Source organism: Rhagoletis pomonella, unplaced genomic scaffold (genome assembly GCF_013731165.1).
Source record: "Rhagoletis pomonella isolate Grant_MI unplaced genomic scaffold, Rhpom_1.0 Rhpom_scaffold_00001, whole genome shotgun sequence".
In the NCBI taxonomy this organism is placed as follows: Eukaryota; Metazoa; Arthropoda; class Insecta; order Diptera; family Tephritidae; genus Rhagoletis; species Rhagoletis pomonella.
Window position 1 is genome coordinate 34,909,233 of NW_023458555.1, and position 17,130 is coordinate 34,926,362.

At 32.8% G+C, this 17,130-nt stretch overlaps 2 protein-coding genes across 7 annotated transcripts in view; one reads left to right on the plus strand and one right to left on the minus strand.

Annotated features, from left to right (window-relative positions):
• Nucleotides 1–10,392, minus strand: part of LOC118743326 (uncharacterized protein ZK1073.1) — a 59,667-nt gene extending 49,275 nt beyond the window's left edge. For 2 of the 6 annotated variants that reach the window (XM_036475943.1, XM_036475928.1), the window contains exons 1-2: nucleotides 9,235–9,906; nucleotides 5,755–5,923 (exon numbers count right to left, since the gene is read on the minus strand). In XM_036475943.1, the coding sequence (XP_036331836.1) occupies nucleotides 5,755–5,916 (162 nt within the window). In that variant the 5' untranslated portion in view covers nucleotides 5,917–5,923; nucleotides 9,235–9,906. Of the gene's footprint in view, nucleotides 1–5,754; nucleotides 5,924–9,234; nucleotides 9,907–10,321 lie in introns of those variants that run through there. The other 4 variants (XM_036475937.1, XM_036475956.1, XM_036475964.1 and 1 more) reach the window with 4 other exon arrangements.
• A 250-nt stretch (nucleotides 10,393–10,642) lies between these two features.
• On the plus strand, nucleotides 10,643–13,610 carry LOC118743367 (protein jagunal). The gene is made up of 3 exons (XM_036475995.1): nucleotides 10,643–11,011; nucleotides 12,102–12,474; nucleotides 12,540–13,610. Exons 1-3 carry the CDS (start codon nucleotides 10,923–10,925, stop codon nucleotides 12,669–12,671), a joined length of 594 nt encoding a protein of 197 aa, XP_036331888.1. The 5' UTR covers nucleotides 10,643–10,922; the 3' UTR covers nucleotides 12,672–13,610.
• The last annotated feature ends 3,520 nt before the right edge of the window (nucleotides 13,611–17,130 follow it).

Consider the following 17,130-nt stretch of genomic DNA (forward strand, 5'->3'; position numbering starts at 1 on the left):
AGGCCCAATAGGCGTTGCGGTGATATTCTGGCTGGCGAAAGATTGCAGTTTCATCCTAACAAACAAGAAAGAGAATGTGGTAAATTTTCCAGTATGAAATAGGCAAAATACTAATCAGGAGTAATCAAATAATTTCAAGCAAACCAAACAGTAGCTAAATGCATACAACTAATTTTTATGCGGTAAAGTCAGATCTTACTACATACTACATATGTAGGTACTACAGAGTGTTCTATCCAAGGCGAATTTATACAAGGTGGTGTTGCTGGCGAATTTAGATTTTCGCCGAGGTACGTCTTAATGTCAAAATGATGTGTTTGTTGTAAAATGAATTCGCCTTGCTTACAACAAACACATCATTTTGACATTCAGTAGTACCGCGGCGAAAATTTAATTCGCCATCAACACCACCTTGTATAAATTCGCCTTGGTTCTATCGATCATTCAAGTCTTGTATATACATATTTACAAAAAATGTATTTGTAAACTTGTAATTGTTCCTTAATAATAACTAAATTCACTTTTACTGCAGCGTATTTATTCATTCAAATTTGTATTTATTTACTGCACTTGTAGTGGGATTTCATATACCTAGCCATAAATATTTAAAAACAAAACAAAGAAAAACGAAAAAATGTTTTTTTTTCAAATTTATGTACATACACATTTACTAAATTGTGTATTTGGTGAATGAATGCCAGAATTTATGGATCATTTATTTTTAGTTTGTAAACGTGATTTTAGTGTTAATCGTCTGTTGATTTCTTAATTTTTTATGGCTTTGCATATTGTTTTACAAAGTGAAAATTTTAAAAATAGTTCTCAGTAAGTTATTTACAAGTGTTCAAAGTGATTGTTGAACAAATTTAATGTTTTCAGTTCGTTCCACTAATATATAGAGCTTAGCTCAAGTATACATATGTAGATGGAAATACAAAAAAAAAAAAAACACGTGTAGATTTTTTTTAAATATTCGGAATTTTTTCGAGCTAAATTCGAGATTTTTTGTTATTTTTTCATAAATATACCGCCCAAGTTTTAACCAAAAACATAACAAAACCACAATTTTTCGGAGTCAGTCATAAAAAAGACAAAATTGTATGATTCGCTTGGAAGAGGAAGCGTTTGATTTGAATGGCATGTGAGGCAGTGTAATGTGTTTACATAAACCATTCCAATTGCATATTTATTCATTCTCGCTGACGACAATCGAGCAAACCGCAATTATTCTTCTAAGTAATCGCACCTACCCAAAGATGAGTAAAAATTAATGAAGGAAAACGAACGGGAAAAAATTGTTTGCATTTAATAAATAAATTTCACTACATGGACAATTATTCAGCCACAAGCGTACATTTGAAACAACAACAACACAACAATCGACGTAACACACCCACCTATAAGCAGCAAGAAGCAAAACTAACATACTGCAGACTTACATATGTATGTATGTACATTAGGGTAGTAAAAAATATTTTCAAAAATGTCGCTTTTTGATATAACGAAATGGCGAAATTGAAAAAATCGTCGTATCGTTAGTATCGTTTTTGAAATATCGATATATCGCACAAAAAAATATTTGAAATTTCACAAATATATTTAAGAATCCTGGTTCAATAATACATAGTTAGAAGAAAACAAGAATAAATCACAGTATTATTTATTTTACATTTTCCAAATGTGAAAGATCTGTTGATAGATATAAATTCTTACTTGCAAAAATTTTAGCTGCAAGACTTCCAACAATTAAAAAATTAGCTATCAGAATTTGACTTATGAAAAAACTTAGGTTTTCAAACATGAATGGAAGTGGGGACACATTTTGTAATATAAGGACATGTATTAATTCATTAGTACATTTATTAAGCGATTGCGCTGTTTAACTCACATTTATGTATAAATATTTATATATATTAGAGTTTGTTGAACTGATGTAAAAAATTAGCCATATAAATGTAAAAAGTATGGTTATGGTGTAAGCTAAAGCACACACTTATTTTTTCTGGTAACCAGGCGGTTTGAGAAAATAGTAAAATTTTAGAGTGAAATTTTTTTCATAATTCTACTGTTGAAAGATTTGCGAAGGCAATTAAAAATTCGATCAAACAATATTTATCTTTCAAGATTTTGTAGCAATTTCACGAAAAAATTTCTTTTCAACGCATGAAATATATGGAAAACTTGAAAGGCCCATTGCAACGGTTAAATGGTAACACCGATTTCAAAAGAAAAACATACGAGTCTCCTTATTTTCCATTTTCTATAATTCTGGCGATGGCAGCAAGAAAATGCCAAAAAGAAGATTTTTCTGTTTAGTTTTGGACCCCCCTACTGTACATACATATGCATAAGTAAGAAAACTATGGTTAGGGCTTAAAAGTGTAGGAACAAGTTGAGAAATTTTCTAATTCATCGTTTAATTTTCTTAAATGCTATGCCCTTGACTTACGACACGAAGTACAATGTCTGTAGGTAAGATAACCCAGAGTTTACAAAGGAAGGGATAACGATTCGATAGGCTGATTGATGTTTTTATCGCTATTGAACTTCCATAAATACAAAACTACATTGTTGTAATTAAAAATGTCATGCATACATACCTACAAACATATATACATACATACATATGTACTTTCATAGATGTAGAGATATATATTAATTTATTTGTAGACTGAATATCTTTGCATCAACGTCTGTGAAATATATTCAATTCACGATTAATTAAACCGGCTACATAAATCCATACAAATATATGTATGTGTGTAAGTGCACAATATGCCAATGTCAAGTACGCATGCCACCCATACTTGTCCCAATATAAGTATGTATGTATGTACATATGTACGTACACAAGTATCCAACTTTGTTTACCGAACCAATTAATTACACTGTCCAATGCAATGTGCAGCGCCAAAAACATTTATCAACAAGCCCACTACTTATTGTATGTATGTATGTATGTGTTTGTATTTAAATTAAAGTACTCATCCCTATTGGCTTAATCATATAAATACATAATAATTGTTCCTTGTGTAAGTCATTTTTGTAGCAATTTTCCAACCAACTGTGATTTGAATAATTGATAAGACTCTTAAATCAAATAAATAGAATCAACTCAAATATCAAATCGGGGATTCCATACATACGGCTTTGGAATTGCTGCGCAGTTAGGCCCATAAGTAAATTAATTAAAGTAATTGATTAAAATAACCCACTTCTAGTTAGCTTTTTTTTGCGGGAGTTCGATAAATACTTAACTTTTGATTAGCTGTGACAAAACAAATTTTAAATCTAGTTAGTTAATAGTTAGCTACAAACTAGTCCCATTTCCTGCAGGGCATGTATGTATGTACGTTCTTCATCTACTTAGGCTAAGCAGATGTTTTCGCATATGCTAATTTTTATTATGCACGTTGCTTTGTATGCCTAAAAATTGAAATTTTCTAAACTCGGTACCTTTTGTCGGTTTTGGGTGTGTCGTTATAAGTACATAATTAGACTTAAATTTGATGGATTATTTGAGTGCACTTTTCTTTGACTTAGATACTTAAATAGACATAAAGTTCTTTTTTTTTTTTTGTTTTGAAAAGACAAATTGAGCAGAAAATTAAATGAACTGCGACGCAAAACATATAATTTACTACGAGAAGCTTGCCCTCATCGGCTTCGCTGAGTGTATGAAATTTCTGCGTGTTATTTTAGTTGGAGTTTATTTCAATAAAACTCAGCATACTTAAACTCAGCCAATAACTTAGGAGATTTTCACATTTTATTTATTTAAACCCTTTTTTCACAGTAAAGCAGCTTTTATCTGATACTCATATTGTGATACATATGTACTTCAATTAGATAACTGATACCTTTAATTCAAGTTGAATATGATTTTTGAACAGGTGGCAAACCCTTTACAGGAAGAAAAGTAATAAATAATTGTCAAAGTACTTTCAATTAATACCGGTATTGTAATAATTCATTTAACTTTTCAATTAATTTTAATTGACTTCACTTTTTAAACAGGTGGCAACCCTCTTCAAACTATTTTCAAACGAAAACTTTGAACCTCTTTTGGCTGACACCTGGATTGTGTTACATATTTCAAATAAATAATTCCTTTAATTCAAGTTGAATTTAATTTTTTAAACAGGTGGCAACCCTGTAACGCGAATCCTTAACAAAACCATTTCGTAAAAATTTATTTAACTTTTCAAATAATTTGAGTTTAATTAAAATCTTAAATAGATGGCAGCCCTTCTTAAAACACCTCAAAGATATTCTAAGTATTCATACTAAAGATTCGTTAACACTATTCCGATTGAAGCCCATCTTTTGATATTTCATAAAAATTTTGTAGCATTTAGTTTATTTTTACTTTTTAAACATATGGCAACCCTCTTAAATGATTTTCAAACTACAACCTTCTTTAACAACTTTTGTCTGACACTCAAATTGTGATACATATTTCAAATAAATAATTCCCTTAATTCAAGTGTAATTTGATATTTTCAACAGATGGCAACCCATGTTGTTTAGAAAAAACCCTTTTGAAATCTATTTCGATTGACACCTGTAATGTAATAATTGGTTTAACTTCTTAAATAATTTGAATTTAATATTTTAATATGGGACAACCCTTTTCAAAAGAACTAACCCTGGGATTCAATAATTCAGTCTCATCTCAAGTCACTAAATTTGAGATTAGCAATTAGTGACTATTTTCGTGACTTGAGATGATTTGGCTATTCAGTAGGAGAGAGTCACAAAAAGTTCACCAAAAATGTGTGGTGAAAACAAACACAGACAGTCAACTGATAGCGTTTACGTATGCCTTTTTGCCGCGCCGCCCGAAGAGTCGCAATAGCCGAGTGGTCAAAACATTAGGCTGCCGGTCGTGAGGGTCCGGGCTCGAGTACTCCTCGGGCGTAGAGCATTTTTTATTTAGTATTTTTTTTTCTTTTTTTTATTAGTTTTATTTTTGGGTTGGCTTTCCTTTATGGCCGTTCGTTAAAGGGGCGGAAAGCGAAAGGTAAGTGGGCGTGGCACTTCTAACCCACCAAGTAAAAACTTCGATTTTTGGCCATTTTTCTAAGGGGTCCGTAGGGAACCATAGGGGGCCTAGGTGGTCGGGAGTTGCATTTTTGTCAATGGCGGTTCATGCCCTCTCCAAAAAAGTCCCCCTTCGCCCACCTTACCTTTAGCGAACAGCCATAATGGAAAGCTTCCCCTTACTTTTTTAATAGACTTTAGATTTTAGTGTTAAAAAAAAAATAATAATTTTTTTTCAATGGATTTGTATGATATTAAAGCATTTTGGTTTATTTCTTTTGACAAATTTGTACTTACATATGAATGCATTTACATAGATCTAAAGATATTAAATAATTTAAATTAAATCATGTGAGTTGATTTCAAATCAATGATATTTTCATGCGTGCCAACAGCCAATATTTAAACATTCAAATGAAAGCAATTAAAAAAATAATAATGAGTTTGTATGTAAGTATGTAATTATTATGTTTTTTTTTTTGGCAAAGCTCCAAAATTACCTGCACCGTGTACAAAAATAAAAAGCCATGAAATGCTCCTAAGCCGGCGAATTTTCTAGCAACTAAGCAAGGATTATATATAATATTTATTATGCCAATTTTTGTTCTGCAATTTGCAGGGTCAGTACTCCTTAGCAAAGGGGATCAATTGGAAAATGGGGAACATTTTAAGAAAATATTCAAATAAATCTCACGCTTGGTCATTTGATACCTCATAGATTTGATTCAATACTCTCACCCGCTCCACCAAACTTTCAGCGCGTCGCGCAAAGCTCGCACGTCGCTCATCGGCTGCTGTTTTCAGCGGCGGTGCCCGATTGATCACCGCAATGGGAATTGGTTGCGGAGGTAGATGTTGTGATGGTTGGGACATTGTAGCGCTAAAAAAAGAAATACATAGATACATGTTGTATTAGAATATAGAAAACTAAATACATATGTATGTACATATGTATATTTTTGTAAAAACATAAAAAATTCAATTACAAAATCCACTAAAAATAAAACTTCAATAAGTTTATAAGAATGTTTCCAAAATATTTGTGGGAATACGCACTCCAAGGCCATGAATTATTAAACACTAAGATAACAGCGTAGTATTTTAGGCCAGCTTATAAAGTCCGTTTTATACTTATGTGAAAACGCACGTGAATGTAATTTAGACTCATTGTCGGTCATTTACATATGTATCTGCTGCTATCGGTTAGTATGTATGTATGTACATACATAATTACATAATTGTCTAAAATTTAAATATTTTAAAAGAAATTATGTACAAACATACATATGTACATACACAATACATGCTACACATATTTTTTTAAGTATGTAGTTGTTTGCTTTTCTTCCTTTAAATAACCAAATTTTAGTTAAAACTCATTAGTACATTAGGGTAGTCCAAATATGCAAGCCAAATCAAATTTTTGAATTTTTCCTTCTGCCTTCTTCTTCCTTTCTATATTTCTGTAGTCCCTTTACCAACCCTCAACAAACTCGGTGCGAACATAGAACTCACCAACAAACCCGGGGAACATTTTTGAAATCAGGCAAGAACCTAATGCCTAATGTAAATATATGTATATTTATATCCATGCGTTCACATATAAATATGTACATACTTCAGCTTAGGGTGAAAAGTTGCTAAGTCCGTTTTTTTTTGATAATGTGATACCTCCCAAAGAACAGCAAAATTGTTCATCAACATTGTGGAATTGGACTCATTTATAGTTGTTTACGCTTGGAGTACAAGAAAATACGTACTACATTTTTTTTTTGCAAATCAAGGGCTTGAAGAAAATGAGTATGAAAGGTTTTTTCTCTCCAACAAAATTAAAAAAAAAAAAAACTGGACTAAGCAACTTTTCACTTTCAGCTAGTGACATGGTATACATATACATAAATAGGTACTACATATATATACATACATACATATGTATTTAAATATGTATGTACATTAGAGTGGTCCAAAAATGCATGTGAAAAAGTAAGGTCGGAATTTTAATGGATTGTTCTGTACCGAAAATATATGCCCCTATTTTTTATTTTGAAATCAAAAAATATTAAAGGAGTGCTCAAAGCGCTCAAAGTTTTCCATGTATTTTATATGGAGGGGAAAAGAACAACTTTTCGTAGAAATATTGTAGAATTCTGGAAAATCAATATTTTTCGATCGAAAAAATCTTTTTCCCTTTTGAGGATTCCCAATAATAATACCCAATTGTTTCTTTGACCATTTTTTCATGGTAACAATATTTTATAGCTCCGCCAAAACCCCCAGAAAATGCAATTGGGGACCAATAAAAAAATCTTTAGTATTAAAAAATGGTTACTTAAACAATTGGATATTAAGTTTTTAGTTTTCTGATCGAAAAATATTGATTTTCAATAATTCTTTACTGTTTCTACCAAAAGTTGTTTTTCCCCATATACATAAATACATGGAAAACTTTGAGCACTCCCTAAATATTTTTTGATTTCAAAAAAAAAAAATATGAGTATATTTTTTCGGCATAGAACAATCCTAGGGGGTGGCGGCATTAAAATTCCGTCTATACTGTTTTTGGACCACTCTAATGTACATACTTGTTGAAAGGAAAAGTTCTTAGTGAAAATACAAGTATTTAGGTACAAAAATGTGTTTCACCACGCCACCACGACTATACATATGTATGTACATATTTACATATACACAAATGTATACTTAGGTAGGTATAGATATACATACATACATATGTACATATATGCTTGTAAATAATATTACAACGCTTGACTCTATTATTGGCTAAGGAAAGAAAAGCAAATTACCGCGTGAATTTCTTCCGACATTTATTTTTTTTTTTTTTTATATTTTTGTTTTCTTCAACAGCAGACACAACAAAAAATAAACTGCATGCATGCAGACTGTAAAAAGCAGCGCAGCATATGCCAATCAATGTACCAGTCGCAGCTGTGGTAATGCGCGGCAACCAGGCCGTCAGACGTGATCACAAACTGCAACAATGAAGAATATGCATTTTACCTATCGAGGTACTTACACACATACATGTATACATTTATTTACAAATGCACACTATGCACTTCAGGGTCTGAAAAATGTATGTTTACCATCGCGACTTTCTTTGGCGGCAAAATAAATACGTACACGTTTTCAAAATGTATTAATTCAAAATTTGTAGTTTTTGATATTATGCGCCAAATATTTTCACCGAACTTATAATTTACATACCGTTCAGAAAAAGTGAAAACAAAATTTTGTTTCAATTCGTTAAACAAATCGAAAGTGTACCTTTGCCATATGATTAAAAAGTGCTTACACATACTGTTATTTTGGTTTTCTCAAAAGAGGAGAATTTTGAGTTAATACGCTTTTGAAGATATGTTCACCATAACACCAAATAGCAATGCAGCCGAAAATCCAATTGGTCACAAACTTGAGTGCCAAGCGCATCACATAACAAACAAACAAAAAAAAAAAAAACACAAAAGAAAAAACAAATAACAGCAGAAATAAACATCAAGCAATTAAAAAGCAAGAGTCAAAGAATATACACAAAACACACAACTTGTAAATAAATAACAATATTTTTAGAAATATTTTAGTGGCCACAAAGCGACGCTTATGAAATTAAATTAATTTCCGCGAAGCGTAGGAAAGGCATTGTATTATTTTTTTTACAAATTCTTGTACAAAATACAAACATTGTAGATAGAGTGGGCAAAGGTAAAGGGTTTTTGATTGTGAAATTTGCTTGAATGTTTATTTTTTTTTATTGTTTTGTGTACATTTATATGTACATATGTATTTGTAACGCTCAATTAAAGTAGTCTAAGTCGGGATAGGCACTTTTTCTTTTAAAGCAACATTTCCTTGGGTTGCCAAACAATATTTTAATGTTTAACTAGCCATGGGTTTAGTTCACCATACCCTTTTAATACTTTGAAGTGATTATTGTTTAATTCTAAGTCAAACCTTATAAATTCACTTAAGCTACTTTAATTGAACGGCACAGATATGTATGTACATTTTATGTTAGTTAAATTTATATTTACATAATTCGTATGTATTTTTAATTTGGTATGTATGCATGTTTGACTGTGGCTGCAATTATTTGTCAACAAATGTCAACAATGTGTCGTTTTATTTTTCAAAATTAGCTATAATTTTTATAAAAAAAAAATGTTTGCAAATCACCTATTTTATGCTGGCTGGCTGATTAGTTGCCTCAAATAATAAATTGCTCGCTTTTTGTTGAAATTTTTTTGCCTTTTGACACTTAATGCAGTGTAACACCAAGTATTTCGAATGGTCGTGGTAATTTAATTTTTAATCCTTAGAAAGTAAAACACTTTTACGGTTTCATAACAGCACTTTGTTATTTCATTTAATTTTTATTATTTTTATTTTCTTTGCTAAAAGCCTTAAGCATCCCAAAATCGAACTTCAATAGTGGCTCTACGCACAAAATTCTCGTTCGCACTAATACACGTATCTGTGTTTTATCTTCTTTCGGAACGTTAAAAATATTTTTTTATTGCAATAATTTTTAAAACTGAATTTTTGGAAAACTTCACAACTTCGCACGATAAACACCTCTCCTAGAGCGATCAGTTCTCGACGCCGTCAAGTGTTCCAAAGTACTGAATGTCGAAACTAAGAAGCATAGTCCCACGACGACGTTGTTTGCTTTTGCGGGCAAACGCTTGGCGGCTATCGCTGTAAAGTGTGCACATACATACATATGTACATATGTTAGAGCATTTGTATATAGTAATTACAGAAAGCAAAGCACATTACATCTAGCTACTCAGTAGCAGCGGTGAGTTAGCCAGCGTGCATAGAAGAGCAATAAGACGTCTAACTGGGTGCACAGAATAAGAAACTGTCGAATAGACAGGCCACAGCGGATTTTCAACAAAGGGTAGAATTGTTGTACATAAGTACACACTTATTTTTATACATACTTTTGTATATATGCACATACGAGAACATTGCTTAAGTGCAGTAGTATGCACATACATTCATGCATATTTTAACATATGTATGAATATTTTTAGTTATTACACAAATTTAGAACCGAAAACTTATTTTTGCTTGTGTTGATATTTTTAAAGCAATAATATTTACATACACACTTGAAACTTGTTCCGTGCATCTGTGAAGCGAAAATTACTTTATACATGTACTTTGATATGCATAACGTATGTATGCATGTATGTATGTGTGTATGTATTTTTCATCATTCAAATACAACACTTACTTCTAAACTACTACTACATACTTTTAAACTATTAGCACCAACAATTTCAATTAAAATCCGAATTACTTTAATAATGTAAATCCACTTTTAGGTTATATTTTCCACTTTTAATAACCGACGCGCGTTAACAGTCAACTACTTCCTAAAAACAAGTAAAATACTTACTGACGGTTAAAATAAAATGACTTGCATTAGAACGGAAACAGGAACTATCTAAGTATTAAGTTATCTTTATTTACTAATAAGCGTCACCCTCTGTTTTTAACCAACACTAAAATCTCTCGTACACACCCTGTGCTGTTTTTTTGCCCATAACATTCAGCCTTTCGCAGCAACTTTTGTTAATAAATTTTTCTTTTCTTTTCTCGACAACGGTGGTATTTTTTTCTTTTCCCGTTAAACAAGGCATACATTAATTGTATACCTTGCTTAAAATACGACCGATTATTTATACAATAGTGAACGAAAATAATTGCTACAAAGAAAAGCTCAAAGTGAAATGAATAAAGCATAATTTGCTGCAACACAGGTGTAGCAAACGTAACTAGGCGATAGCAAAGCTAAAAAGTTCCAAAGGAAATCGTGGAGACCCCGGGAGTCATAGTGCTAGAGCACAGTAGAAATGGCATCTCGTGGTGGACCGATGGTGGTTGGCACTGATGGCAATGACTATGAATTCAGGCAGCGTGTGGCAGCTCCACATTATATCAGGTTAACATATTTTGCAATTTGTAAATTCAATAATAATTATTCACTACATTTTTATACAAGCAATGCCCAATTCGGAACGTTTGCCTTCTTACGTAGTAATAATGGAGTTCAATATATTGCTCTTATGCTAATGAGTAGTGCTTTGCATAATTCACCAACCTGCAAAGCGAAGCAAATGTTGGCAAATTTAGTCTAGTGTATGGCATGCGGGGAAGGAGTACTGTCGTGTTTTTGCAAGATGAAAACGGTCGCGGGCAAATTCTTTTACAGGGCGCTGCTCTTGTTGTCTATGATTACTGTGTTCATTATTGGCTAATTGCCAGAATTTGTTTACATTTCGTTTTTATGGACAAGCAATAGTCGAAAACTGTCGATAGCGTCTCCACAACTCGGCCTGCATATGCGGTGACGTGGACATACCGACATGATGAGCACAAATGCCGTGACAAACGAAGTTGTATGCGTGTTTTGTTAAAGCGTGCTTGTGCTTTTGTATTGGTAAACAATGAATGCAAAGCCACCTGTAAAGGAATGCAGCTGATAACAATTGTTGCAAAAACAAATTATTCAGCACGTGGACTGGGGGAACGTTTTTATAAATTTTTGTATGGTGAAATGCTCTTTGCACCACATGTCTTTTAAGAGGAAAATTTTCTTGGGCCGACTGTCGAGCAAATGGTGATCCGCTTTTCCACCTTGAACTTGAGGTAACTACCCTAAATACCTGAATGCCTCCTTCTTGGGGCGCGGTAAAGCGGCGAGAAAATAAAAAGCACAACAAGAAAAAGTTACACAAATTATTTTCCGGCAACACCTACAGAAAAGACCATCCCATCTTGTCACTTATATGGCTATCATTCGGTCTGTAACGAAGTCATCGCCTACTGTGAACCGTGGACACCAGCGACAAGCAGTGTAACTTCCACAATGTACTAACTTCCAAAAATAAATTAACAATTTATTTGAAAATCGTTTTCACATTTTTTCAGCCACCTTATTTGCATCAGTACATAAATCTTGAATTGTTCCAGCATTTTACAATAAATTTGCCGTAAAAACTTTATGTTCATCTTAATTTTCTTAATTGCAGTATGCTGAATAAATCACGCCTACGATATTGTATTTTCTTTCATACGTTACTTGCCTTTTGCATGATGGCCAAACTGACTTCGGATGTATTGGATCGCCTCGATATTTTTGTGCTAGAAATCGAAGAGCTTGAAGTGCCTAAACCGCTATGGTGGGAATATATTTGGTTATCATCGTTGTTGGCGTCCTTCATTGGCCTGTCAGCGGCGCGTGGCAATAAAGTGCGCGAAATGCAAAAATATATGATAGCAATTGTTGTATTGGGCATACTACCATTGCTCTACTGTATGGTCTACTACTTTAGCGATGTATGGGATTACATTAAACTGGAAAATAAGGCCGATATTGATGAGACAGATATTATGATGTGGCAGGTAAATAATAATGATAATTTAAAATGCATTATAATAATATGAACTAATTACTTGTACACTTTCAGGGTTTCCCTTATGGTCTATTGTGGTATGCCTTCTGCTTGGTTGGATTCCAAGTTCATGGTTTCACGCTCATTTTCTCTAATAAGTGCCTCCAGGCATGGCGTGCACGCACCGCTGCCAGGAAGTATCAGTGAAACAACGAGAATCACGAAATCAATTTTTTCGATGCGACATAAAAAAGCTTCGACCAAAAATGCTGGTTTATGCAGATGGTCAAATGATGCCTAATCAAATTCAACTGGTTTTACATATATTTAATTTTTTTTGTTTGCTGTCTTAACCAACAAATTTACGGGAATATCTTTGAATTATACTTAAAAAATATCTCTAAAGTTTTGCCTTTGGAGACAAAAGGATAGATTTTTAGAAAAAAAAAAAACAATTTGTATGAGATTCCTTTGACTTTGTTTGCAAGCAGATATCGTTAAAATACTGCTTCTAAGTATTTCATACATGTGCTTGATATGGCTGATCGTCTGCATAAACTTTCAGATCAAACACAAAACAAGCAAAACTTATTTACTTTTGGTAAGCAATAAAGAATCGAATCAAGAAAAACTAAATTAAGTTGCACTTTAAATTAAATGTACTTGAAATCTTAGTAAATTCACATGGTAGATACCAACTTGAATGTGGATTTTCACAACTTTGCACACAATTCTGCGCACATATTTGTAAAAAAAAACTTATAACAGAGACTTTAGTGGCAGCTACAATGTAAAACAGAACCTACGATTTTAAATTTTTAATTGATACTGAATATTAAGCATACAAGAAATTGACTGTGTAAGGAACTAGTCTCAGCTCAAGGACGACTATACTTGAACTATTATACAAAATGTATATATAAATGTTAACTTTTGAAACAAAGAAAACCTATTAGTAAATGTGATTATAAAAATGTCGTATTGATGTGTAAATTCGTAGTTTAAGCATAATCATGTGCGTGCGTTTAATTACATTGTCCATCTTGATTCGTGAATTCGTTTCTGTTTATACAAAACACAGACAAACAAAATCTTAAAATACTCGTGAAATACATTTTTAGTTTTTGATATTATTTTACCATTTAATTTCTTAGTGTTTAAAAAGTTCCTTTTCGGTGGTCTTACAAGACATAGACATACTTACCTACATATATACATACATACATAAATATGCATTATTTTCATATTATAAAACACTGAACTGCCTAAACATCATACTATGTTCCAATCAAGGGCCAACAAGTATTTTTTGTACTATATGCGTACATACATACATATGTATATGTATGTACATATATGCCTATCTAGAAATTTGTGGTCTAAGATACTAGCTGTTCATTTAGGGAATACAAATGTGCACTCGTACTTACAAGGGAAGAGGTAGAAACTTAGACGACGAAGTGGTTTATAAAGAAACATAGTTACACATACTTTATATAATAAAACCGAAAGTTCTTAGTTGCATTGCCTATATTTGTAAAAATGATAAAACACAAAATAAATTGTTGTACTGTTCAATTAATGACATTTAAAATAATATTAAAATTACATAATTTTTAATAAATAAACATATGTACTATGTTTTGAGTGGGTTAAAGATATTTCTTTTGAGCTTTTTTCGTGGCATACATTTGTACTACGTGGAAAAGGGATATAGGTAAAAGATTTATTATGTGCAAGTATTTTCGCTGCGAAAGTTATAATTTATTTAGCAGAGAGCGTTTTAAAGAAGAAATTTCCTGTAAATTATATACATTTCTAAGGCACACTTTTCAATAAAATTTTAACAAGTTTATACTCGAAAACGGGACCGATATTATATTATAGATTTGTTGATGATGATTTCAAACCCATTCACAAAATTTTTCTAGCACGCGTGATTTTTGGGAACATTGAAGTGTCGAAAAATGGCAAATTTAAAAATTTAAAACAAAAATTATTTGTCCTAGTTTTTCTGAAGATAGGAACAGCGTATTAATGAAATTAAAATTTGTCTAATGGAGTTAGACTTCCGGAATTTTTTCACTAATTTCTACTTAACTCACCGATATGAGTTAGGCTCCATAAACAAATAGTATTTTCAATAATACGCTGTTTTTTTCTTCTGGAAACTACGCCAAAATTAGCTTTATTATGCATTTTTTGACACTAACAGTTTTTTTTTTTACAAAAACGACGTGCTAAAAAAATTTCGAGATCAAGCTCGTCCAAATTTCGTTCATTCGTGGTATTGACCTCCAGAAATAAAGGGAACCAAAGACAAATTCCTGGCAGCACTTCTGTGCTGAGATTTATAAGATTCGAAAATCTCCAGCCAAGTGTCCGACAATCCGGAGACGCATGGACATTATCCACATAATGAGGCATCCATGCCTCCTTTAAGGAAAATAACTTTATGCTCAGCAAGTATTTATTGGTACAGTTAGGAGCATTCGAGCAGTATACTTGCTGCACGTCTGAAATCCAGACATACAGAAGGTTGTACTGAACTCAACTCACCTGGCGGAGAAAGAGCGAAATACTTTGCTTTCCAAGCACATCCTCTTTGGATGCTGCCGTTAGGACTTATGCAGCCGCCTCAACAGCTATATACTCTCGCATCTAAATATTCAGGTGGCAAACACTGCCCAGAATGCGGACAGGACCCAGGCGACAAAAACCACTTGATTACGCGAAGGCTTATGGTCAGCGCCAATTGACGCAGCCCAGTTGGTAGTCCTCAGGCTTTCCGAATCGGATGATTAAGTCGAAAAAGCTAACCACACCCCTGAGGGGTTGACTTCTGCTGCTACTAAATGACACCAACCACCTCTATACTAGTCCCCATAAGCCCACTCTGATACTACTGATTTTCCTTTGACCACACCCCGTCGAAATACGACGCTTTCTTTGTATACCGACAATTGAATTTCATGACGACAACTGACAGACCAGCCGAGCTGGGAGGGACTATAGTACAAAACCGACAAGCCCTCCACTGACCCGAAAAAGAACCAACGGACGGACTAAAGACAGCACCGCAACGCTCACGAAACTTGCAGAAGCCCTCTTTTTCTGGTTGCACTTTATTGATGGAATTGACTTATTTGAGCAATTAATTTCCATTTCGGCATTTAACTGTGGTTGAGCATATTGGACATTTCCGTCAAATATTTCATGTGGTTCGAAGGGAATTTTACTACATCTTCGTTTGAGGGATTTTAAAGTCCAAGGGGCTCATTCCATTCAATAAGTTTTTTGTTGTCCTTATTGAGAATTTTGTAAGCTAAAATTTCCTGGATAAGTTTGTCGCATAGCTACAAATTTTAAAATAGAGCCTGTCACATACTACAGGTAAACGCTAAGGTGGCAAAAAACTCCCCAATTAGTGTACTAAGTAAAAAAATAAAACGTCGGTTAACTACCCAATAAACATTTGGTTTGGTTAATAATTCGAAAATGATTGGAAAACCAATATTTTTTCGAGATTCACCTTGGATAACTAATGTGGAATAGATTAGTATTCGATTTGAGAATTAGGCCATTCTCCAGCAAAACGGCACCTTCCTTATCCAACGTATTTTTCCTTCGTTATGAATTCGAAATCCAGCCCATTATCGAAATGAAATTTTAATGAGAGAGAGTGATTGTCTTATATTTCCCTTCGAAAATGAGCTGGATTTCATTTCCTCTCTTGTTACTATGGTTTTCATTTTTTTCGAACCCATCTCGAATGTATTTCCAATTCACTATGAGCGGTGGAAAACTAAGGTTGGTTATGAGTTTGTTCACCAAAATGAAAGCCCCAGCAAATGTATCATTGTCTATGATTTTGTCAGTGAATAAAATGAAATACGTAAGTACATTAGGGTGCCTCACCAAAAACTGTTGCGGGTTTTCCACCGGAATTACAAAATTTATTATATTTTAAGCCTTTTGCCAAAATATTTCGGAAAAATGTGAAGATTTACGTGAGCTGGACTGATTTTAAAATGCCTCCAAAATTCGAGTTTTTTATAAATAAAAATAAATGTTAAAAAAAATCTCCAAAAAAATCACTTCGATGGTAGAGTAGTTCAAGCTTAAAAGCCGCATAAAACTCATTAAAAAATGTTATCCACGGAATCAAAATAAGGAACATTTTGGAGCTGATTTTAAAACGGTCCGGCTCATGTAAATCTTTGTATATTTCCAAAATATTTTGGAAGAAATCTTATAACAAAATTAATATTAAAATTCCTTTGGAGAAATGCTTATATGAGGAGTGATGCACCCTAATGTACAATCATACATTTGTTTGCTTAACACAAAAACGCTTCAAGTTATTTACAAGTCATTCGCATTTAACACATTTGGGATGAGGTGCGAATTTGGATCAATGCCATAAAACATGAATAATTAAGGAATCAATATTATTTGTATTTCATCAATTTTCGTTTCGCACTTGGTAACAAAGTACTTATATACATAAACCGTTATCTAACACCTTTCTATAAGTACAAGAATGAATGCTAGCAAAGGAAATAAATAAATATGAACATGTGTACATTAGACCGTAAGATAAAAAAAAGTTCGGCGTACACTCCTGAGACTAAAGTATTTTTGCAAGAAAATTTGGAAAAAAAAA